The sequence below is a fragment of the Bos indicus x Bos taurus genome, chromosome 5 (assembly GCF_003369695.1).
Source record: "Bos indicus x Bos taurus breed Angus x Brahman F1 hybrid chromosome 5, Bos_hybrid_MaternalHap_v2.0, whole genome shotgun sequence".
In the NCBI taxonomy this organism is placed as follows: Eukaryota; Metazoa; Chordata; class Mammalia; order Artiodactyla; family Bovidae; genus Bos; species Bos indicus x Bos taurus.
The window spans coordinates 8,522,796-8,548,707 of record NC_040080.1 but is presented as its reverse complement, the minus strand read 5'-3'; the positions used below and the strand labels follow the sequence as shown (position 1 = coordinate 8,548,707).

At 41.6% G+C, this 25,912-nt stretch overlaps 1 protein-coding gene across 6 annotated transcripts in view; it reads left to right on the top strand.

Annotated features, from left to right (window-relative positions):
• TNRC6B (trinucleotide repeat containing 6B) overlaps window positions 1–25,912 on the top strand; it is a 251,526-nt gene that overhangs the window by 110,330 nt on the left and 115,284 nt on the right. Inside the window, exon 1 of one of the 6 annotated variants that reach the window (XM_027540718.1) lies at window positions 11,309–11,759. The exons of 4 other annotated variants lie outside the window; for them this stretch is intronic. In XM_027540718.1, the coding sequence (XP_027396519.1) occupies window positions 11,755–11,759 (5 nt within the window). In that variant the 5' untranslated portion in view covers window positions 11,309–11,754. Of the gene's footprint in view, window positions 1–11,308; window positions 11,760–25,912 lie in introns of those variants that run through there. One more of the 6 variants, XM_027540720.1, reaches the window with a different exon arrangement.

The window sequence follows — 25,912 nt, the reverse complement described above, 5'->3', positions numbered from 1 at the left end:
TTTTTAATACGTTGCATGTTCTTTGTACCTCTACTACCTCCATCTGATCCAGGCTATCTTCCCTCACCTAGAAGGCCATGGTTGCCTTCCAACTTGTCTCTACTTCTCCTCATGGTCCTCAGTAGCATATTTTCTATAGGGAAGCCAGGATCAGCTTTTGAACATGTAACTCTGATCTGTCTAGAGTGGTTGTAAGACCGGCGTGGGTCCTTGGAATGCTTACTTTGGGAAGTTTTACAGACTTTTGTCCCACTTTATAGGAAACAATTTAAAAGCTATCCACATCCCGTATTAAATATGTGGTTTTATTTATTTATGTGGTTTTATTTATTTATTTTTCTATCATAGATTAAAAGAATTTTAATTGTTTTGCTTCTGACATTCTCTGGCTACAAATAACTGACTTAATTTGTAATTACCCTAAGATTTTTTAGTGATTAACATAGCATTTTTTGCAAAGTGAGAATTGTTTTCAAATGTAGTGAAAACTTAAGGAATGCTTACCGTAATGAATTGTGTTGCTTGGTGTTATAGTCTGAGGACACTTAAGCATTTATTAATTTTTATGATTATAATTTTCTTTCTGTATTTTGGACTTGTAAATATATTTTTTCAGATCCCAAACATTTGCCTAGACCCTTGAAATTTTCAGCTTGTAGATCCTAGGTATTAAGTGGAGAGTGAATAATGGATAAAATGGCACCGTTCACTCTCCTTTAATATTCTTCTGTGACTTTCCATTCTTCTTAAAATAAAATCCTTTCCTTTCTGTGACCTTCAAGACCCAGTTTGATCTACCTTCTCCTACCTTCATCTCTCACCTCTCTCCCCTGGGCACCTGGCCTAGCCTCCTTCCTGATCATCCTTCTTGTTCTTTAAATACTCAAGCAGTTGCTTTTCTTTTTCTAACATTTATTATTTTTTTTAATTTCCTTTTGGCTCTGCTGGGTCTTTGCTGTTGCACAGGCTTTTCTCTAGTTGTGGTGCATGAGCTTCTCATTGTGGTGGCTTCTCTTGTTTTGGAGCACAGGCTTTAAAGTTGTGGCTTGTGGACTCAGTAGTCGTGGCTCGCAGGCTCTGGAGCACAAGCTTAGTAGTTGTGGTGCACAAGCTTAGTTGCCCCACGGCATGTGGGATCTTCCCGGATCAGGGATCGAACACGTGTCTTCCTCATTGGCAGGCAGATTCTTTACCACTGAGTCACTATGGAAGTCCAAGCAGTTGCTTTTCAACTCAGCTTAAATGCCCCTTCTGAGAAAAGCCTTCCTTAGCTACCTGATCTAAAGTGAGTCTCCCTTGGTTTTACCATAGTCTCCCAGGTAGCTCAAGTGGTAAAGAATCCACCTGCAATGAGGGAGACCTGGGTTCAGTCTCTGGGTTGGGAAGATCCTCTGGAGAAGGGAATGGCAACCCACTCCAGTATTCTTTCCTGGAGAATTCCATGGACAGAGGAGCCCAGTGGGCTACAGTTCATGGGGTTGCAAAGAGTTGGACATCACTGACCGACTTTCACTTTCACCAACTCTTTAATTCCTTCTGAGTGAGTTTCTTTCTCCCATGAGGATATTGCTCCATGGGGGAATGAACCTACCTTATTTGGTACTGCTGTATCCCCAGCACCTAGCATAGAGTCAGACACATATAAGGCAGTTAGAATATACTTGTTGAACAAATAAAGAGTTATGTTAATAAATTTTGTAGTTTAACAGTTCTTGTATTGTTGGTGTAAACTTTTCATGGTCATAATAAATTATGCTCTAATCCGCTAAGTTCTATTTACTGATACTTTACTTGGGATTTTTGTGTCCATCTTCACAGGTGAAGATTGATCTATAGTTTTATTTTTTTGTATCATGTCTTAGTTCAGATGGGTATTAAGAATATGCTAGCTTCATAGAATGAATTAAGAAAGATTTCTTTCTATTCTGTAAATTTGAGAACAGTATGGATAATGTAGAGATTATCTGTTTAGTAGAAGAAAACCACTTGTGCCTGATATTTCAGTGGCTAGTTCTTTGAATATCTTACACATTTCTGCTATGGGTTTTTGTTATTTTCATAACTTTCTTGAGCTGCCCTTCAGTTCAGTTCAGTCACTCAGTCGTATCCAACTCTTTGCGACCCCATGAACTGCAGCACACCAGGCTTCCTTGTCCATCACCAACTCCCAGAACTTACTCAAATTCACGTCCATCAAGTCAGTGATGCCATCCAGCTATCTCATCCTCTGTCATCCCCTTCTTCTCCTGCCTTCAATCTTTCCCAGCATCAGGGTCTTTTCCAGTGAGTCAGTTCTTTGTGTCAGGTGGCCAAAGTATTGGAGCTTCAGCTTCAGCATCAGTCTTTCCAGTGAATATTCAGGGTTGATTTCCTTTAGGATTGACTGGTTTGATCTCCTTGCAATCCAAGGGACTCTCAAAAGTCTTCTCCAACACCACAGTTCAAAAGCAGTAATTCTTTGATGCTCAGTTTTCTTTATGATTCAGCTCTCCATACATGACATACAATATCAATACATGACTACTGGAAAAACCAAAGCTTTGACTATACAGACCTTTGTCAGTAGAGTAATGTCTGCTTTTTATTATGCTGTCTAGGTTTGTCATAACTTTTCTTCCAAGGAACAAGCATCTTTTAATTTCATGGCTGCAGTCACCATCTGCAGCAATTTTGGAGCCCAAGAAAATAAAGTCTGTCACTGTTTCCATTGTTTCCCCATCTGTTTGCCATGAAGTGATGGGACTGAATGCCATGATCTTAGTTTTCTGAATGTTGAATTTTAAGCCAGCTTTTTTACTCTCATCTTTCACTTTTATCTAGAGGCTCTTTAGTTCCTCTTCACTTTCTGCCATAAGGGTGATGTCATCTGCACATATCTGAGGTTATTGATATTTCTCCCTACAATCTTGATTCCAGCTTGTGTTTCATTCAGTCCAGCATTTCGCATGATGTACTCTGCATATAAGTTAAATAAACAAGGTGACAATATTCAGCCTTGACATACTCCTTTCCCAATTTGGAACCAGTCCATTGTTCCAGTTCTAACTGTTGCTTCTTGACCTGCATATAGATTTCTCAGGAGGCAGGTAAGGTAGTCTGGTGTTACCATCTCTTCAAGCATTTTCAACAGTTTGTTGTGATCCACACAGTCAAAGGCTTTAGCATAGTCAATGAAGCAAATGTAGATGTTTTTATGAAATTCTCTTGCTTTTTTGTGAGCCAGTGGATGTTGGCAATTCTATCTCTGGTTCCTCTGCCTTTTCTAAATCTAACTTGAACATCTGGAAGTTCGTGGTTCACATATTGTTGAAGCCTCGCTTGGAGAATTTTGAGCATTACCTTGCTAGCGTGTGAGATGAGTACAATTGTGCATTAGTTTGAACATTCTTTGGCATTGCCTTTCTTTGTGATTGGAATGAAAGCTGACCTTTTCCAGTCCTGTGGCCAGGGGACCTTCCCAACCCAGGGATCGAGCCCAGGTATCCTACATTGCAGGTGAATTCTTTACCATCTGAGCCAGCTGGAAAGCCCAAGAATACTGGAGTGGGTAGCCTATCCCTTTTCCAGGGGATCTTCCCAATCCAGGAATCAAATCAGGGTCTCCTGCATTGCAGATGGATTCCTTATCAGCTGAGCTATCAGGGAAGCCCTTTGAGTTGACGTTGAAATTCCTATTTTCTTTGACTATAATCCATTTTATTTAATCTTCAGGTTTATTGACATTAAGTTATATGTAATTCTCTCATAATTAAAAATAAATCTCTCCAGATCTATAGTTATAATGTGTCTGTTCTTAGCCCTAATGTTAATCATAACTTTTATCTTATTTTTAGTTGATGAGACCTTCCAAAGGATTATCCGCTTTTGTTAGTTTTTATTTTTTATTAATCTTTAAAACTTAATTTAAAAATGTATTGTTTTTTATTGAAGTATAGCTAATTTATCATATTGTGTTAGTTTCAGGTGTGCAGCATAATGATTCAGTTTTACATATATTTTATATATTCAGTTATATATATATATATATTTATAGGCTTCCTATAGGCTTCCCAAGTGGCTCACTGGTAAAGAATCCACCTGGCAATGCAGGAGACATGGGCTCAATCCCTGGGTCAGGAAGATCCCCTGGGGGAAGAAATGGCAGTCCACTTTCAGTATTCTTGTGGGAATAATCCCATGAACATAACAGCCTGGCGGTGACTGAGCACATACATTATATGTATATCCAGTAATATATACGTGTGTGTGTGTGTATACAGATATAGATATTCCTTTTCAGATTCTTTTCTCCATATAGGTTATTACAAAATATTGAGTATAGTTCCCTGTGCTATACAGTAGATCCTTATTGGTTATCTATTTTATATATAGTATTTTATATGGAGAAGGCAATGGCAACCCACTCCAGTACTCTTGCCTGGAAAATCCCGTGGACGGAGGAGCTTGGTAGGCTGCAGTCCATGGGGTCGCTAAGAGTCAGACACGACTGAGCGACTTCACTTTCACTTTTCACTTTCATGCATTGGAGAAGGAAATGGCAACCCACTCCAGTGTTCTTGCCTTGAGAATCCCAGGGACGGGGGAGCCTGGTGGGCTGCTGTCTGTGGGGTCACACAGAGTCTGACACGACTGAATCGACTTAGCAGCAGCAGCAGTATATTATATATGTGTGTATCTGCTAATCCCAACCTCCTAATTTACCCGCACCCCCCCTCCTCAATCCCCTTTCACCTTTGGTACAAATAGCTGTGAAAAGAAGAGAAGCGAAAAGCGAAGGAGAAAGGAAAGATATAAACATCTGAATGCAGAGTTCCGAAGAATAGCAAGGAGAGATGAGAAAGCCTTCTTCAGTGATCAGTGCAAAGAAATAGAGAAAAACAACAGAATGGGAAAGACTAGGGATCTCTTCAAGAAAATCAGAGATACAAAGGAACATTTCATGCAAAGATGAGCTCGATAAAGGACAGAAATGGTATGGACCTAACAGAAGCAGAAGATATTAAGAAGAGATGGCAAGAATACACAGAAGAACTGTACAAAAAAGATCTTCACAACCCAGATAATCACAATGGTGTGATCACTGACCTAGAGCCAGACGTCCTGGAGTGTGAAGTCAAGTGGGCCTTAGAAGGCATCACTATGAACAAAGCTAGTGGAGGTGATGGAATTCCAGTTGAACTATTCCAAATCCTGCAAGATGATGCTGTGAAAGTGCTGCACTCAATATGCCAGCAAATTTGGAAAACTCAGCAGTGGCCACAGGACTGGAAAAGGTCAGTTTTCATTCCAGTCCCAAAGAAAGGCAATGCCAAAGAATGCTCAAACTACCGCACAATTGCACTCATCTCACACGCTAGTAAAGTAATGCTCAAAATTCTCCAAGCCAGGCTTCAGCAATATGTGAACCGTGAACTTCCAGATGTTCAAGCTGGTTTTAGAAAAGGCAGAGGAACCAGAGATCAAATTGCCAACATCCGCTGGATCATGGAAAAAGCAAGAGAGTTCCAGAAAAGCATCTATTTCTGCTTTATTGACTATGCCAAAGCCTTTGACTGTGTGGATCACAATAAACTGTGGAAAATTCTGAGAGAGATGGGAATACCAGACCACCTGATCCGCCTCTTGAGAAATTTGTATGCAGGTCAGGAAGCAACAGTTAGAACTGGATATGGAACAACAGACTGGTTCCAAATAGGAAAAGGAGTTCGTCAAGGCTGTATATTGTCACCCTGTTTATTTAACTTATATGCAGAGTACATCATGAGAAACGCTGGACTGGAAGAAACACAAGTTGGAATCAAGATTGCCGGGAGAAATATCAATAACCTCAGATATGCAGATGACACCACCCTTATGGCAGAAAGTGAAGAGGAACTCAAAAGCCTCTTGATGAAAGTGAAAGAGGAGAGTGAAAAAGTTGGCTTAAAGCTCAACATTCAGAAAACGAAGATCATGGCATCCGGTCCCACCACTTCATGGGAAATAGATGGGGAAACAGTGGAAACAGTGTCAGACTTTATTTTTCTAGGCTCCAAAATCACTGCAGATTGTGACTGCAGCCATGAAATTAAAAGACGCTTACTCCTTGGAAGGAAAGTTATGACCAACTTACATAGCATATTCAAAAGCAGAGACATTACTTTGCCAACAAAGGTCCGTCTAGTCAAGGCTATGGTTTTTCCTGTGGTCATGTATGGATGTGAGAGTTGGACTGTGAAGAAGGCTGAGCGCCGAAGAATTGATGCTTTTGAAGTGTGGTGTTGGAGAAGACTCTTGAGAGTCCCTTGGACTGCAAGGAGATCCAACCAGTCCATTCTGAAGGAGATCAGCCCTGGGATTTCTTTGGAAGGAATGATGCTAGAGCTGAAACTCCAGTACTTTGGCCACCTCATGCGAAGAGTTGATTCACTGGAAAAGACTCTGATGCTGCGAGGGATTGAGGGCAGGAGGAGAAGGGGATGACAGAGGATGAGATGGCTGGATGGCATCGCTGACTTGATGGATGTGAGTCTGAGTGAACTCCGGGAGTTGGTGATGGACAGGGAGGCCTGGCGTGCTGTGATTCATGGGGTTGCAAAGAGTCGGACACGACTGAGCGACTGATCTGATCTGAACCATAAATTTGTTTTCTGTGTCTGTGTCTTTCTGTTTCATTAATAAGTTCATTTATATCATTTTTTTAGATCCCAAATATAAACAATATCACATTACAGGTGACTTCCTCTATATGGCTTACTCCAGTTAGTATGATCATCTCTAGGTCCATCCATGTTGCTGCCAATGGCATTATTTCACTTTTGTGGCTGAGTAACATTCTTACATATATATATGCCAGTTCTCATTTTCAGAAAGGGTGCTGTACTTCTGGAACAATGAATATATTCTTAGTTTGAGGAGAATATTGATAAAATTCTGCCAATTATGTTTGGCAGTTTTTACAAAATCTCCAAAGAACACTGGAATCCGTAAGTGTCTTTTATGATGATTGTGTCATTTTTCTTTTTCTAACGTCTTTGTCATTTGATCTCATAACCCATACATAGGAAACCTATACAGATTTGAAACTCCCAAGATTAACATCACATGGTTCTATTCTGCAGTGAGTTTTATGAAGTTGTACATATATGTGGGTCTGTGTGTTTGTTTGTTTGTTTGTAGCAGAGAAAGGTTTATTGCAGGGCCAAATGAAAAGAATGGGGTGGCTTATCCTTAAAAACTCTGAACTCCTGCATGTTCTTAATTTCAGTTTAGAATTGCAAATCTAGGGATTGTCTGGTATGACATTCTGCCAGTATCCAGGCTCACATCTCAGCTGGCTTAGCCCAGGGAGAAGCGTCAGTGCTCAGGGTCATGTCAGTGATGTTTAGATTGCGTATGTTCTAAATTCTGTAACATCCTTATCCTGTTGTCTACTTTTCTTCTTACAAGTCATAGTAATTGCATCTTTTTCAGCTGCTTTTAATGCTGTTATTCAGGATTTGTGATAGTAGACTCTAGAGTAGTCCCTGTGTTCCCTCATAGCTCAGTTGGTAAAGAATCTGCCTGCAGTGCAGGAGACCTACATTCGATTCCTGGGTCGGGAAGATTCCCTGGAGAAGGAAATGGCAACCCACTCCAGTACTCTTGCCTGGAGAATCCCATGGACAGAGGAGCCTGGCAGGCTACAGTCCATGGGGTCGCAAGAGTCGGACACGACCTGGTGACTAAATCGTCATCATCATATATGCCACATGTTCTTTACCTCATTCATCTATTGATGGACATTAGGTTGCTTCCATGTCTTGACTGTTGTAAATAGTGCTTAAGTTGAATATTGGGGTGCATATCTCTTGGTTTTCTCTGGGTATATGCCCAGTTATTTATTTTTTTAAGACAAAGTTTTTAACACAAAGTTTTTAACTTAGGTATAGTTGATCTACTACTACTACTAAGTCACTTCAGTCGTGTCTGACTCTGTGTGACCCCATCGACCACAGCCCACGAGGCTCCCCCGTCCCTGGGATTCTCCAGGCAAGAACACTGGAGTTGGTTGCCATTTCCTTCTCCAATGCATGAAAGTGAAAAGTGAAAGTGAAGTCGCTCAGTCGTGTCCGACTCTTTTCGACCCCATGGACTGCAGCCCACCAGGCTCCTCCGTCCATGGGATTTTCCAGGCAAGAGTGCTGGAGTGGAGTGCCATAGTTGATCTACAGTAGGTTAATTTCTGCTGTATGGCAAAGTGATTCAGTTATACACACATTTTTTTACATGCTTTTTCATTATGGATTATCTTAGGATATGGAATATAGTTCCCTGTTATATAGTTGGACTTGTTTTTTATCCATTCTATATATAATAGTTTGCATCTGGTAACCCTGAATTCCCAGTCCATCACCCCCATATCTCCTTCCCCCTTGGCAACCACAAGTCTGTTCTCCGTGAGTCTTTTTGTTTCATAGATAGATTCATTTTAAAACAAACAAAAATTTTTTGAGTCAATAAAGATTCAGTCTACTCTTCTTTTGACTTTTACTATATGTTTATAATTTGGTCTTTATTTTCTTTTTTGAGTTTGTTATTCATTTTCTAGATTTTGGGGTTAAATGTTCAGTTTGTCATTTTCAATCCTGTTTCCTCATAGAAATATTTTAGTAGTTGTTACATAATCACCAAAGATGGCAACATTGAAAGAGAACACTCATTTGAGTATGTAAATTGTAAAAGTAAGCTCATTTTTTGTTATATTGTATCCTCACCTTGTAATATAATTTAAAAACACTTATTGCTGATATAAAAAAGTAAAATAAATATAAATAGGAAGTCCAAAATGTCTGGAAATATAGGAAAAATATGCCTTTATTACACTTCTTTCTTTTAGTGAACAATTGAATTAATTGCTTTAAGCTTAGCGATAACTCACCAACAGAAAAATTCCCTGGAGGTTGGAGAAAATTAGCAATCATATTATATGAAAATAGAACTAATACTTTGCTTTAAAATTTGTCTCTGTTTCTGGACTTCTTGTGCAGCGTGTTATTTAATAGAAAGGAATACATATACATTTTTATACAATAATATCTGCATTGAGGAGTGGAGACTTAGCAATATTCAGTCTTCTAAAGAAATTCTGTCCATCACAAATTAAACCAAGGCAGCCATACAGTCTCCATGCATTCTAACGTGTTGAGTATGCTCCACATAAGTAAGCTTTCCGTAACTCATCTGGAAGGTATTGGAAGGATAAAAATAGACTAAATGTTCAAAATTTCCATCCTAGGAGTTTCCTGCTTTTGCCTACATCTCAATTGTCAGTCCAGGTCCTGGCTCCTACTCCACTCTGGTCTGTGCAAAGACAGTGGAAGCGTTTACGCCATAAATATTCAGGCTGCCAGATTGTCTGGGCATTGGCCTCTGCCTGCCCTGAAACAGCTCCTTTCCTGCTCTTCTGTCAGAGTGGAAAAAGTGAAGGAGGGAGACTGTACAAAGACCCAGAAGCCAGGATGACAAGCATGTGGGATTTAAAAGGGTTCATAGGTTTGTTTTCAAGGAATATGGAGCTTACAGAATCCATCCGTTCTCTGCTGGCTGGCATGTCAGATTACGCTCTGTCAGCCCAGTTTGTTTAGGGGAGTCCCACTGTGGAATCCGACCCTTTCTGGTTCATAGAGATAGATGGAGTCTGATGGTCACAGGGCACTTTTGCCCGCTTTCTGTCATTTTAGTTATTTTGCTTCCTTAAGCAGTTCTTAGATAGATAGAGATGAGTTTCTGAAAACTAGAGAAGGCAGTGGCACCCCACTCCAGTACTTTTGCCTGGAAAATCCCATGGATGGAGGAGCCTGGTAGGCTGCAGTCCATGGGGTCGCTAAGAGTCAGACACGACTGAGCGACTTCGCTTTCACTTTTCACTTTCATGCATTGGAGAAGGAAATGGCAACCCTCTCCAGTGTTCTTGCCTGGAGAATCCCAGGGATGGGGGAGCCTGGTGGCTGCCATCTATGGGATCACACAGAGTCGGACACGACTGAAGCGACTTAGCATAGCATAGCATAGCATGTGACTTTTATTCCTTGTCTTTGGATGGCACATTTCCTCAGATCAGCCCAGCACTTCTGAATGGAAGTCTAAGTCATTCGTTCATTCATTTCCCTACTATGCAGGCTAGGTAGGTGTCAGGCCCCACACAGCAGTGAAGGAAGATGTAGTGTGTCCTTATACATACTGGGAATGACCAGCTGCAAGCAAGTGCTTTGACAATTAATAAATTGCAGTTACGACCAGTGCTATGAAGAAGTAGTAAAGGAATTATGGGAGTGTTAAACCGGAAGGCCTGGTCTAGACGGGAAGGGTCAAGAAAAACTTTCCTGGGGTAATGACTTGAGATGGCAAGGATAAGATGAAACAGAACTGCTAAAAAGAAAGAAACAGAGAGTACGGTTTTTAGGGCTGCAAGGAACCAAAGATACCATCTACTGATGGCCGATCCTTACATTCCACAAATGGGAAAACTGAGGCCCAGGAGGTGAAGGGAGTTGCCTGACTACAGTTACACAGCTTGTTAGCCCCAGGGCTAGAGATGCAAACCCAGCGTGGTTTTCTTAGGTGGGTAGAAAGCAAGATGCACTGAGTCGGAAGGGACTTAGGCTTGGGGGAAGCCAGGTAGGTTTTAAATTTAACGCTGCCTCCAGGTCAGCTGAAGAGCTACTTCTTCAGGTTGGGGAGGGCATTAAAAGTGACTCATCTGACAGTTTGCTGTAGCATAGTTTGGGGTGGGGGGAGGAGATACCAAACATACATACACCTGAAACAGTAAATATGGTGATCCAGTAGTTAAGACTCTGTGCTTCCAGTGCAGGGGGCACAGGTTCGATCCCTGGTCAGGGAACTTGAGATCCTGCATGCCGTGCAGCATGGCCAAAAAATAAATAAATAAATAAATAAAACAATTAAAATAATAAAATGATTTTTAAAGTATAAATGTGGAGTTCAGTTGGGAGACTACTCACTGGTCTACAGCTGTCTAGCTGTGTGGAGAGAAGTCACATAACCTCTCTGAATTGGCATACAGAGCTTATACTTTGGTATATTTCCTTTCAGTCTTTTCCTGTGCATTTTAGGAGCTTGTTAGAGATCAGTTGTGTCCTATATTTCACCTCAGTCTTTGAAGACTAAAGTCTCCTGTTTGGGTAAAATATTGTTTAAGTCCCCCTTTAAAGAGCAGTTTGCCAGCCTGTGCTTGCCCAAGCATCCAGAGAATAACTGTAGCAAGTGAGCCAAGCTCCAGGATCTGTAAGAATCGTTAGCAACTGAGCATATTTCTGTAAAGCAATAAAGGTTTCTCTGTTTTGTTCATCTGTTACCCTTCTGCTGTTGCCACTTCCACATTCAGTGTGTGTAGGTGGAGAGTATGAGATAACACCGTTTCACAAATGAAAGTGAGTGGAAAAGGGCCGCTTTCCCTTTAAGGCAGTTTCAGCCCAAGCTCCCGCCCCTTTCCTGATTGACAAACCTGCCCAAAGTCACATGATCCGCCTCTATTTGAAGGTCACAAAAAGCTGCTTCCTTTAGAGACAGAGGGGGAGAGAGAGAGCAAGAGGGAGAGTGAGTGTGAGAGTTAGTTCAAGCCAAAATGGCCGACAGAGTCTCTGCTGGTTTCTGAATATTTAAAATACAAAAAAACAGATAGACAAAAAGAAATCATTTTTTGGACCTTTTTTCATTTCCATTTCTACCTTGTATGCCTCAATTTGCTGGATTTAAGCACTGCTGCACTTTATGAGGTTGGTAAATATTTTCAATTTTTTAAAACCAATTGATTTATATGGATCTTGTCTAACCGTTTTCACTAGTGGTGTTGCAAATCGACATTTGTCTAGCATGGAGACTGGCTTCAGACATTTCGTGAATCTGTAAATCAGACCCGTGATGTACTTTTGGTTCGGCATTTTAGAAATGGAAAAGCCTTGGTAAAATATTTAATTTTGAAGTGATTTAATTGCACTTTTAATTTATATGCAGATTTTCATCCTCGTCTGTGTCTTGCAAATAAATGAAGCTGTGAGTAATTGAAAATTTGATATTTAGAAAGAGGTTTTTTAAAAAAAAAAAAAACAACACAGACCTCTCCCTACCCCCTTAAATCTGCTGCAAAAATTTGCATAAATATAAATGGGTTTGCATTCTTTCGGCTGCTAAGGCCGACAAAGGATCTGGGAGGGCAAGCACTACCACGGGAAAGCCTTTTTCTTTTTTTCTTAAAGCTTGGCCATCCTTCCTAGAGAGATGTAAAACCTAAAATAAGACCTGATACATTTTAAACATCAGGCTGGGGGCGAGTGAACACCAGGAGGTTTGGGGTTTGTAGATTCCCCGGCTTGAAAACCTCCCAAGCAGTGTGTGGATCACCCCTCTCCTCTCGGCGCGCGCTCATTTGCGCTGGGTCTCTGTGTGTGTGCTCAAATGTGCAGCCAGATGCGCTTTTATTTTGATCGTGGTTTGAACCAAATGGTGGGAGTATCTTGTAAACATGGTGTTCGAAAGATAGAACAGCTCATCACCCCGATTAGGAATTATTTTTCTCTCAGTTTCTCCCTGTGGGTTGGCCTTCTCTGTTTCTCATGGCTTACAGTTTCTGTTTAATTTTATATGGATGAACTGGGCTTTTCAGCACAAATTCAGCTTCTGTATATCTAGTTGTCTGTTTCAGCCACGTATCCATTGTGAAATGGTCGTATTTGGTCACCTAAATAAGTAGGTGTACCTGTATGTCTGTTGGTTACCCTCGAAACTGTGCAGTGAGTGCCCTGAAGTTAAATTCCATTACTCCTAATGCAGGATTCTAGAAAGCCTGGGGATGGGGAGGGAAGAGGACTGAAAACTTGCCTTCTCAGAGCCACCTCCCCCGATCGTTGTGAGAGTGTGATGTAATGCTCTCGGTCTGGTGGGCTGAAAGGATTGTAGTTTGTGATGTGGCGGGGAAATATCCCCCACCCCTGGGGAAACTACCCCACCCCCCTCAGCATATCCCTGGCTCGCAGAGGCCTTGTTTTCTTTTCTTTTCTTTTTTTTCCTCCTAATTTGTATCCTCCTGATTTATGCCTTAGCATATTGGCATGAGAAAGAGACTGTTCTAAAGCTGTTACAAAGTATAGTTTAGAAAGGCCATTTAAAATATGCAAATTGAATTGTCATATCCCCATCATTAAATATGTAGACTTGGATTAAAGGTAATTAAGCATAAATGGAATAATTTTGATCAGAAGGGAGCAGTGGGGCTTTTTTTTGTTTGTTTCCTTTTTAATCTAATTATAAGATGCTTGCTGGGCCTGAGAGTGTTAAAAAAAAATGGAAAAAATGCTGGACCATTTTGAAAATTTGACAGTCTGCAAGAGGGTGTGTAATGCTTTCAAAAGCTTTATTCACTGTTAAAATGGATTGGCCTCTTGTGCTGAAAATGGCCTGTTTCTTTGGGCCAATTGTTTGTAGATGAAGGGACTTTCACGCTAATTTAACAAAAAGACGTTCCATTTGAATTCATAAAGATAATTAAAGTCCTCTGTCTCTAAAGAGCAAGTATTTTATTATTTTTCTAAAATTAATGTTGTTAGTAGCAGTGGAAATGAGTGGGGAAGTGACGGTTTAAATTCAGTGTAAATTTTTTTGGTGGTAGAAGTTCAGCTTTTGTGTAAGATTGGAAACATTACATTCAAAAGGTAATCTGGAACAAATTTGTCTCTTAGAAAATTTTTTTACAGCTTGAATTTGAAGGAAAAGACGTAGAAGTTACCATAGTAATAGAGAGTGTTGCTTTGTGGTAGACCTGAGGAAAATTAGAGTTCTGATTTTTGTTGTTGTTTTTTTCTGAAAATGAAAGCGCTTATTTGGGGCTTTACTTGTTAGATGATTCATTTTGTGCCCATTTCCTAAATTGGCCTTACAGAAGAAGAATGAGATGAACCTCAGCTTTCCACATTTTGTCATTAGCTTGTTTTTCTGGACTGTGTAAACATGTGAATAGCAGGTTAATTCAGTTTGCAGAGCGGAGGGACCAGAAGCAGGGTGCCTGCTTTCTTAGGCAAGAAGAAGAATGATATAATGAACATTTAACAGAACGCCATCTGATTCTTTGAAATGTTTTGGTAAATATTCTTCTCTCTAGACAGGTTGAGAAGTGTGATAAATAAGACCTGGTTTCACGTATGTTAAGCGTTATGGCTCTGGTGAGTTTCAGAAGCTCAGCTGCCATTTTGGATCTAAGTTCCTGCAGAGCCCATCCTTATGGCACACCAAACTCTGGTAATTCAGGAGCAAATAAAAATGAGTTATACATCAAGCGTGCAGGTGGATAGTCCTTAATTTGTGCCTTTTGTTGAAGTTTTCTTTCTGTTGGCAGTGTGAAATGAATCTTTAAAAACTTGAGAGATGTGGCTGATGTTATGAAGAGCAAAACGCAGAAATACTAGAACTTGCACGTTGTGGTTTTTAAAAATGAGGCAGTGTATGCAGAGGAAGTTTCTATCTGGAGAAAAAATAATATAATCGTCACTAAAGTCTCCCCACCCCCAATGCCTATTTCCTTTTGCTGGGTCTACTTGTGATATTATAGTAATGTTACTATTTACAATGCTACTGTGTTGCAGAAAGAAATGTCACAGATTCATTATTAAGATTTTACTGAAACCTCACAAAAATTGATAGCACCGTTTAATCAGAAGTGGTATCTTATTTTTAAATTGTTTTTCAGTCCTTTTATCTGCATACCAGAAAGAAAGTGTTGGCATCTTTGGTATACAGCGCAAACTCAACTCCGTTGTTCAGCTTTGAATGGCCATTTGTTATTCTTTTTCGCCACTGGGACAAGTCATTTAGAAATCAGCTTCTAAAAATTGAAGCAGAGACTTGTAAGGCTTTTCCAGCTCTTAATCCTATAAGAGACACGGAAGGAATGATCTGTGATGATGAGACCTTCAGGTTCTGCAGAGTAGGCCCCAGCAAGTAACAGTAGTAAGGGGTTAGGCCTCACCCTACCCAGCTGCCCCAGGACTGAAAAGTTTGCAAGAGATTTAATTTTTACAGCTCAGTATATTCATTGACCTGTCGGTTAAACTGGACAAGACCCTGAGACAACACAGATGAATGTACTTTGTCCCAACCCTAAGGAGTACCACACTGGCGAGGGAGATGCTCCGTGAAAGGACCAGAGGCCTTACCTTGGTGCTCTGTGAGAGATAGAGCAAGTCCCTGGCGCATAAGTAGCCTGAGTATCTGTGTGAGGAGAACCTTTGTTTAAAGAAGCCAAATAATTACTCCTCATTAATTTCTGGTTGTCATTTGGCTGTTAGATTTTCTTTAAGTGGACCTTGTGATTTAAAGGTGGGGTTTCTGACCATTGGCTGGGGAGTAGGGCAGCCTAGGCTAATTGTTTCCTAGTACAGTATTGTTCAAGGATTTATACTAATCCGACTTCCCTCACCTGCTTCTTACGATTAGAACTGGGGGTGGGGTGGGGTGGGGTGAGGTGGGGTGAATTGAAGCCACTTGGCCTGAAAAGGGATTTAACCCATAATGGTGACATTTTAACATGTTTTCCTTTCTTCCTTCAAATACTCAGCCATCATTTATGGCAGATGCTGGTGTTGTAGGTGCTTTGAGAGCTAAGAATTAATTTGGTCTGCGCAGGGCCCCCAGGAACCACTGGTTCATGTGGAAATGTTTGCCATCTGATGACCATCTAACCTACTGCTTTGGGTTACAATTAGGGTAATTCTATAATTCCTTTCACCTGATGGTCGCCTCACTGATAATCAGGGAATGAATGGTAATTTTTGCTTCTGGTTGTGCTGCTGCTGCTAAGTCGCTTCAGTCATGTCCGACTCTGTGCGACCCCAGAGATGGCAGCTCACCAGGCTCCCCCGTCCCTGGGAATCTCCAGGCAAGAATACTGGAGTGGGTTGCCATTTCCTTCTCCAATGCATGGTTGTGCTAGAGACTTCCATTTAAGGTTTGACGAGGTAGTCATTTTATCCATTATTGTTTTCTTTAGCTGTGCGAAATTACCTTTTAAATTATTTGAGAACCCTGTGTGATCAGTTGCCTCCCTAGTTACTCTAGCACATCCCTCAGTTTTCCTCTTTTAATACCCTTCAGTTGTATCACTTGGTCTTCCCTGGTGGCTCAGTGCAGGAGACCCAGGTTCGATCCCTGGGTCAGGAAGATCCCCTGGAGAAGGAAATGGCAACCCACTCCAGTGTGCTTGCCTGGGAAATCCCATGGACAGAGGAGCCTGGCGGGCTACAGTCCACGGGGTCGCAAGAGTCAGACACAACTGAGCGACTAAACCACCACCAGTTGTATCAGTGTCTGAAATCACATTATTTGTGTGTGGCACCTCACTCCCCACTACCCAGAGCAGACTTGAGTGTTGTGCATGTTGCTCAGTCTTCAGTGTCTAGAATAGGGTTTAGCACAAGTGAGTACTCATAGAAATGTTTTTGAAGTAGACCTGAGTATAAGGTCACCAGGACCAAAATTAGCCCCTGTTTCTTCATCGGTAAAATGGGCACAGTGCTTTGTTGTGAAGCATAAAGGAAATGCTGGAACGAAAAGACCAGCACCTAGTCTTGTTGCTTAGTAAGTGTTTCCTTCCCCTTTGCTCTCCCTCTTTCTGTCTTTGTTCAATAAACCAGAAAGGCTGTAATGGCCCCACAGAAGCCTCGGTCCTCTGATGGCTCCCAGGATCAGGACGCCGGGGCACTGATTGCGCGGAGCCTCCGCCTGGATGAGGACAGGAGCCGCTCTGAGCCCTTTCTTTTATTCAAGTCCCTACATTCCTATGGTCTGATGTCGTCTCTTCATGCGCTCCAGTTTCCTTCATGCTCTGCCCCTGTGGTGTATCCACATTTGCTTGGCTGCTTTTCATACATTCTGTGTTTTGCATCAAAAGGTTCTCAGCAATTTCAAATGAATTGGTCTTAGAGTTTACAAGGAAAAGGAGAACAGAAAATGCAGTGGTTTTTTCCTTCATTTTTATTATTCTGAGCCTGCACATATAAACTCTTATTTATTTAACCAAACTGCTAATAGTTTTGACTCAGAAGACAGATAAAATTAAAATTTAGGTCAATTACCCACTTGATACAATGCTTTTGAATTAATAAAGATGACACATAACATTCATTCATTGACCTTGGATTGGAATTTATTTCAAAGAAAGCCATTTTTATCTGTTAATTCATTTCAGCAAATAATTATTGAATACCTATTACCTGCCAGGCATTGGAATAAGTGCTAGCATAGGAGTTTTATAGTAGGGAGATTTTTTTCCAGGTACCATTATGAAGTTATATAAATGCAGGGAGCCTGGTCAGTCCTCAGGGTGTTGGACGATTACGAAAGAGGGACACGCAACCCACATAGAAGGACCAGCTTATGCAAGGGCCCTGAGGCAAGAGAGGACTTCAGCATATTTGGAGACCTGTATGTAGAGTACTTGGACATGGTTGGAGCGTGATGTGTGTAAGAGAAAAGATAATCTGGGAAATGAAAGGTGAATCTGGAAAGGTAAACACTGGTGAGATGTGGGAGAGTCTATCAGTCATGTTTGGAAGTCTTTATCTTGAGAACAGTTAAAGAGTTCTCAGCAGGAATTTCACCTGTTCAAGTTGAGTTGTTGAAAGATATGCTCTAGTCACCCTGTAGAAAGTGGCTGGAGGATTGAGTCTAAGACCGGATCGTATTGCAGTAACCCTAGGTAGTGGTGGCCTGGACTGACAGCGAGTTGGGAAGAAATGGATAAATCCAGAGACGTTTAGGAAGAAGATGTCACAGAACCTGATCATTGAGGGTCAGGATTGGGGAGATAAAAGATCACACCTCTGTCTCTGGCCTGGGCTGCTGATGAGATGGTTGTACCATTCACGGATTTAGGGTCCCTTTAGACAAGAGACAGATGTGGGATCGAGAAAATGAGTTCAGTTTTGGAGTAATTGGATCTTGGGACATCTAAGTGAAGGTCAGGGCTTCACACGTGGTGCTAGTGGTAAAGAACCGGCCTGCCAGTGCAAGAGTCGTAAGAGACACAGGTTCAGTCCCTGGGTCGGGAAGATCCCTGGAGGAGTAATTAGACACCTGGCTGGAGATAAAAATTTGAGAATCATCAGTGGTCCCAACTTTACCAAGATTTTCCTTTTTAAGTTGATTTCTTTGGTAAAATGTCCACAAATGGCAGTGTGTTGTGCAAGTGCTGTTAGGTACTGTCGGAAGGACTCTTTCATAAAGAGAATAAGGCCGCAGATGCACTCCCGTTACTACTGTGGTTGCCGTTAGAAGTACGGAAGGAGTTTCAGGGAGGAGAAAGGCTAATTTCAGCTCGGTTAATGAGAGAAGGCTTTATAAGGACCTTTTATTTGAGCTGAACTTTAAAGATCGGGCTTCCCTTGTGGCTCAGCTGGTAAAGAATCTGCCTGCAATGCAGGAGACCTGGGTTCAGTCGCTGGGTTGGAAAGACACACTGGTGAAGGGAAAGGCTACCCACTCCAGTATTCCGGCTTAGAGAATTCTATGGACTGGAAAGTCCATGGAGTCATGAAGAGTTGGACACGACTGCTCAACTTTCACTTTCTTTAAAGATTGGGCAGAAGAGCAGACTTGAGGGCAGAGCATTGCAGCTGGAGAAGGGCTGATTGTGTTCAGAGGGGACTGAAGGGTGGTTGGTTGTCTGTAGGAGAGCTGGGATGCCCGCCGAGTAGTTTGGATTGCTGCGGCAGATAGTGGGGATCTGTTGAAAGTCTGATAGCAATGTGATCTAAGTGGTATTTTGAGAAAACTAGTATGGCAGTGGGGCAGAGGAGGACGAGTGTGGTGGGGTTGGAAGCGGGGAGGGCTGAGGGGATAATTGAGACAGGCAGGCCAGGTAGGAGGCTGTGGCGAAGAGGACTGTTCGTTCCGAAAGGGCCTGCTGTAAGACTGTGGGGCTAGAGGAGCTACCAGGGACCCCACGTGTTCAAGGTGAATGATGAGAATCTCCAGCAAAAGATGCGGCATTCCAGGTCAGACATACCAAGTTTAAGAAGTTGATAGGCCTTCCAGATGGACCTGGTTGGCAGGCAGCTGACAATGTGGAACTGTTGCTTGAGAAAGAGTTCATAAGCAGAGACAAAGAATTGGAAGTCCTCCATGTAGAAGTGATAATTGAAGCTGAGAGGGGATGAGGTCACCATGGAAGTGCAGAGAATGGAAAAGAGAACTGAGAATGGGGCCTTGGGGACAGGAAGAGAAAGTAGACCTGGGAGAGGATTAAAGAAAGGTGCTTGTGCAGGACAGTCAGTCAGAGTCAGAGAGGAGAAGGGAAGGATGTCAGATGTGGTCAGCAGGTTTTGGGGTCACACAGGAAGAACAGTGTTTGGTTATGGCAGCCTCCCAGAACCTACTCATGGAAGGCATTCTTGGTGAGAAAGGGTTGGGAATCATTAGGTTATGCCAGCACCATTCAGTGGAAATAGAATGTGAGTCATGTGTTATTTTACATTTTCCAAGAGTCGCATTAAAAAAAAAGGCAGGAATTCCCTGGCAGTCCAGTGGTTAGGCCTCTGTGCTTTCACTGCCAAGGGCCCAGGTTCTATCCCTGGTTGGGGAACTAAGATCCTGCAAGCCACGTGGTCAAAAGAGACACAGGTGAGATTAATTTTAATAATATCTACTTTATTTAGATATTTAGATGTGCAAAATAATGTCAGTTCAACATGTAATATATTTAAAAATATTAATGGGGTATTTGATATTCTTTTTTTAATATTCAGTTTTTCCAAATCTGGTGTTTGTTTTGTCCTTACAGTGCATTTCAGTTTGAACATAAAATTTTATTAGAAATGCTTGATCTGTATTTAGATTTGATAAAACTTGTAGTTGAAAAAGTCGGGGCTTCTCAGGTGGCGCAGCAATAAAGAATCTGCTTATCAATACAGGAGACGCAGGTTTGATCCCAGTGTCGGGAAGATCCCCTGGGGTAGGGAATGGCAACCCACTCCAGTGTTCTTGCCTGGAAAATCCTGTGGACAGAAGAGCCTGACAGGCTATAGTCCATGGGGTCACAGATTTGGATACAGCTGAGCACAGACACATACATAGTTGAAAAAGTATATTCACATACCCAGGTTTTTCCAAACATTTAAAAGTTTCGTAATAATGGAAGTAAATTACCAATTAAAAAAAAATCTTTTTTTTTTTTTTTTGGCTGTTGCAATGCAGTTTATGAGATCTCAGTTTCCTAAAAAGGGATTGAACCCAGGCCATGGATGTAAAATCCTAGAATTCTAACCACCAGGCAACTAGGGAACACCCTTAAAATTTAAGTTAAAATTCACTTGAAAATTCAGTTTCTCTGTCACAGTTCAGTTCAGTTCAGTCTCTCAGTCGTGTCTGACTCTTTGCAACCCCATGAATCACAGCACGCCAGGCCTCCTTGTCCATCACCAACTCCTGGAGTTCACCCAGACTCTCGTCCATCGAGTCAGTGATGCCATCCAGCCATCTCATCCTCTGTCATCCCCTTCTCCTCCTGCCCCCAATCCCTCCCAGCATCAGAGTCTTTTCCAGTGAATCAACTCTTTGCATGAGGTGGCCAAAGTACTGGAGTTTCAGCTTCAGCATCATTCCCTCCAAAGAAATCCCAGGGCTGATCTCCTTCAGAATGGACTGGTTGGATCTCCTTGCAGTCCAAGGGACTCTCAAGAGTCTTCTCCAACACCACACTTCAAAAGCATCAATTCTTCAGTGCTCAGCTTTCTTCACAGTCCAACTCTCACATCCATACATGACCACTGGAAAAACCATAGCCTTGACTAGACGAACCTTTGTTGGCAAAGTAATGAGTGCACATTAGCTGTGTGTGGCTACGAATTTAGACAGGGAGCATTTATGCAAAGTAAGACAGGTACTTGCAGGTAATGTGCATTTTTGGAAATAGCCAGATCATCACTAAACATTCTTCCCATGGCAAAGCATTTCATAGGATTGATGTTACTTGGAACACATGTGGGCTTACGCTTATGAAATTTTTAGGATTGGAGGGGTCAAATCCTAAGTTTACTTGTGAGAAGATGAACTTTTTTTTTTTAATGTGTAGGTTCTAAAATTTAAAACAAGGAATTGAAAAAAACTGTTCAGGTCTGCAGGATGGTACATCCGTAAAAGTTTTAAAATATAACCAATTTGTGTCCTGTTAGAAATGATAGGTACAGAGGTTTACATCTAAGGAAGGGATAGGGAGATTAGGATGGACATGTACACACTGCTGTATTTCAAATCGATAACCAACAAAGACCTACTGTGCAGCACAGGGAACTGTGCTCAGTGTTATGTGGCAGCGTGGGTGGGAGGGGAGTTCGGGGGACACTGGATACATACGTACATATGGCTGAGTCCCTTCGCTGTTCACCTGAGACTTTCACAGCATTGTTCATTGGTTATACCCTAAGACAAAGTGAAAAGCTTTTAAAAAGTAATTAAAAGCAGGTTTAGCTGGAGGGGTAGAAGCACTGCTGCCCCCTTTTTCAACTGTGGAGCCAGTGAGATGAGTGGTTTAGGTGGGAGGTGACATCAGGATTCCACGGTTCTCAGAAGCTTTCAGTCCTCTGTCCCAGTCTTCCAGTGTGCATAGAGGTGCATGAGGGGGAAGGTGCCAAAGGCTAATTATCTTGGGCTTGAATCTCACTTCTCTTTGGCAGGCTGTTTGGCCATAGACTATTACATTCATTTTGTATTTCTTGACATCTGGGCCAGTATAATATTTACTAGATATGAGTGGTTTATAAAAAAGCAGGCTCAGAGATTTTTATTATATTTAGTGATCTCACTGATTTATACTGCTAGGTAGTCGCTAACTAGAACTTCTAAATAATAACCTGTAAAGATTAGGAAATGAACCCTAAATTCATTTCCAATTCAGAAATGATCCTGAATTGTGCTTGTAACCAAACCTTGTTCACACTGGAAAGTCAGGCGTTGGTTTTGGGTTGGTGCACAATTCCATCTTGGTGGGCATAGAGGACCTTATTTTTCCGTGAAATTTTCTTAAATTTCATATTTCCATGAAATTTAAGAATTTGAAGTGTCAGCTATTCTGTGAAGTCCTGTTTTTAAAATCAATATGAAAATTAATTCCTTACCTTTTTGTTTTCCTTTAGAAGTACATTTTGGTTATCCATGCCTTGGTTAAAAACAACTATACTGTGTAGTAGTGGGCTTACGTGATGTCCTTCATTTATTTTTTGATATTTGGGTGTGCTGGGACCTAGTTCTGGCACTGGGGATCCTCAGTGTACCTTGCAGCATTTAAGGTCTTTAGTTGGGGCATGTGGGATCTATTTTTCAAACCTGGGGCCCCTGCATTGAGAGCTTGAAGTCTTAGCCACTGGACTACCAGGGAAGGTCCTGCATGTGGTCATTTAATGGCTTAATAAGACCATAGTCCTAGGACAGGATCTCTTGTCCCCTTCTCAGGAACCCAAAGCAGTGAGTCTTGTACCTCTAGATGCCATTGTTTGTGGGGTTTTTTTACCCTTTGCTTGCAGAAAATAATTGCCGCTCTTTTATGCCAAGAAGTTGCTATTTTTAAGCTGAAGTTAGATAGCTAATTGGGTAGTTTAGAACAGTGGCTTCCAAACTTTTTGATTGGGTCAACACTGAGAAATATAATTTGCATTGAGATAAAGTATTGTTGTTTAGTCGCTAAATCGTCTCCAACTCTTATTGTGACCTCATGGATTATAGCCCTCCAGGCTCCTCTGTCCATGGGATTTCCCAGGCAAGAATGCTAGGGTGGATGACCAGTTCCTTCTCCAGGGGATCTTCCCAAACCAGGGATGGAACCCCAGTCTCCTGAGTCTCCTGCACTGGCAGCTTGAAGATTCTTTGCCATTGTACAACCTGGGAAGTGAAGTGAAGTTGCTCAGTCATGTCCGACTCTTTGCGACCCCATGGACTGTATCCTCGGTCCGTGGGATTTTCCAGGCAAGAGTACTGGAGTGGGGTGCCATTTCGAAGCCCCATACGTAAAGTATGCACTAAAGCAAAAATATTTTCTACGTGATCTATTCTATCCTGATACGTTCCACTCAAGTCCATTTTTTAAAACAAAACCCCAAATAAGCTGATCTCAACCACTGAAATGGCTTAATGACCCACTCTGTGTTGTCTCACTGAAGTTTAAAGAAATTTTAAGGAACCACTCAGGAGTTGGCCATATTCCCAGACATGGTCCCCACTTTGGTTGGTTTTGAGAATCAGATTTGTCAGTCTGCTCAGTTGTCACACCAACCAGATTCATAAGTGATTTTTAGAAGTGTTCATTTGCTACTTGAGCATGTAGAAGATAGGTATTTTTGATGACCAGAATGTTGTCCTTCCTATCCAGAGCATTCTGTCTGGATCACGAGGAGTTGACCATCCATATTGAGGAATGGAGAGATTTACATATGTCCCCCCTCCCCAAATTTTAGAGAAGCTTAAGTAGAAAAACCAGACTACCAGATAATATATTTTCTCTTGAAAAAGCCCCACAGAAAACAATCATACTCTGTTTTGGGAGGGGTGATTCCCGGCCCTCTTTCCAGGTTTCAGGAAGACACATTTCCACTAATTAACACATTCTGTTTTCAGATACACTTCAGTAGGTTTGATTAGTTCAGCATTTCCCACTGTCAGGGTACTAATAGGTTTGTCTGGGAAAAAAAGAGAAAAAAAAGGTTCCTTTCCTGAATTAAACTGATCTTGCTTACTACAAGGACTTAGAGTCTTTACGATGCTAATATGTATTGAGAATCTTAAAAGTGTTGTGTATATATAAAATCGTACCAGATTTTTATTTTTGTTTTTAGGCACAGTTTGGAGTAATGCATGGTGTGCTTTCCATTTTGATTACTCCTTTCTAAAGCTACATTCTAGGCAAGCAAGCCAGGCTTGGCTGTTGCCCAAGCCTCTTCAGACACTTTAACGTGGTGGTCCCAGATGTAGTCTCAGGGACTGTAGCGCTGCACAAGCAACATTAGGGCCCACGTGAGTTAACTGGTTTTAAATTTGCCATGTAACAGCATTTAGGGAAAAAAAAAGGCAACCCTATTTATTACCACTATTTCAAAGAAAAGGCATTTTGACAAAAGAGTAGAATGGACAGTCTCAGAATAAGAAACATTTTACTAAGTTGAATGTAGCTTTATGAAGACTATTACATGGGGAATGCAGATCAGCACAGATACAGGAGTTCAGCGTTAGGGAACCACCCTAATTATAGACCATCTCTTAGCATGTATTACAATTAACTATGTGCTCGCTGGTTTTATTAGCCTCACTCATAGAAATACAAGTTCTGAGACTGCCTTCCTTCATTCTTATTTATTGACTGATGATGGTTACTGTGTCACAGGAACTCACACTTAAAAAAAAAAATTACTCCCTCTGAATATACTGTAACCAGATGACCATTCTACTTTAACATAAGAAGAAAAAAAAGCCAAGTCCATTAGGTGCTAAGCAGTTGTAGAATCTAGAAGATTCTATTCTAGTTGTAGAATTTAGAACATTCTGTTCTATTCAGAGCCTGTTCCAAAGTTGATCTAATTTAATGAGGTATACAGCTGACCCTTGAACAATGCTGGGGTTAGGGACGACAGTCCCCTCTGGTTGAAAACCCGCATGTGAATTTACAGTCAGCCCTTCGTATCCGCAGTCCTGCATCTACGGATTCAACTGTCAAGTGTTTACTCTTGAAAAAAAATCCACGTGTTAGTGCACACGCACAGTACAAACACTGGTTGTTCAAGGGTCAGCTGTATAGTCTTGGTGATTTTGTGAAAGAGGCCATTAGATCACGAAACTAAATAATATTATGTACATTTCTGCCAGTCTGTTGGCTCTTGTTGACTTGTAAATAATGTCCATAGCTGATTTTCTGTCATACTACATATTATTTTTATGTCCACCCTCCCACTCTCACATCTTAAACGACAGAGACATTAAATCTGGCAGCCACACATCAAATGTCCCCTCTGTCCATCTTCAGCGAGAGAAAGTGCTTTTCCAATGCACTTTACTCCTGTAATCAAGGGGCGCATGGCCAGCGGCTCACTGGTCTGCCCTGCTGTGATAATGCTATCAGCTGGCTGTGGGAGTGGCCGTCCCCATGAGGGCTTTGACTTCTCCTCATCAGAGTCCTCTGGCCAACAGAGGAAGAGGGGAGAGTTTGGGGTTAGCAGTGTAGGTAGGGTGTTTAGAAGCAGTATCGTGCTGGTAGACGGGTGAGCAGGGTATACTCTGCGTCCTGTGTACTTGAAAAAAATTACTACCTAAGTATTTGTTCATCAGGCACTGTAGGTTGATGGGAATAGTATAAAGATAAAGACCTGGTTTTTCTTTTTGGAACACAACCAGTAATATGAGCCTGCCTGTAATAAAAACAGGCATGATGCCAAGAGATCCTGGAGGTTGGAGGCAGAGCCTAGGGCGCTTAGGGAAGATTCCACCAAAGAGGAAGCATTTGACCTGAGTCATCATTGGTGTTTATTTTTTTTTAATATTTATTTAGCTGTGCTGGGTCTTAGTTGCAGCATGCAGACTCTTCGATCTTTGTTGCGGAACTTGTACTCTTAGTTACAGCATGTGAGCTTTAGTTCCCTGACCAGGAATCAGATCCGGGTCCCCTGCATTGGGAGTGCCGAGTCTTAGCCTCTGGACTACCAGTGAAGTCCTTGAACTGAGTCTTTAAGGGAAGTTAGGAGTTGCTTGAGGAAGGCTAAGAACTGAGGTTCTGAAGTCAGGACTGATGTATGGTTAGGTCAACCCACTGTTGGGCAAGTAATATCTGTGTGCCTCAGCTTTTTCACTTGTGAAATGGGAGGTAATAGCAGTACCTGGAGTCAGTGTTAGCTACTGTTCTCATACA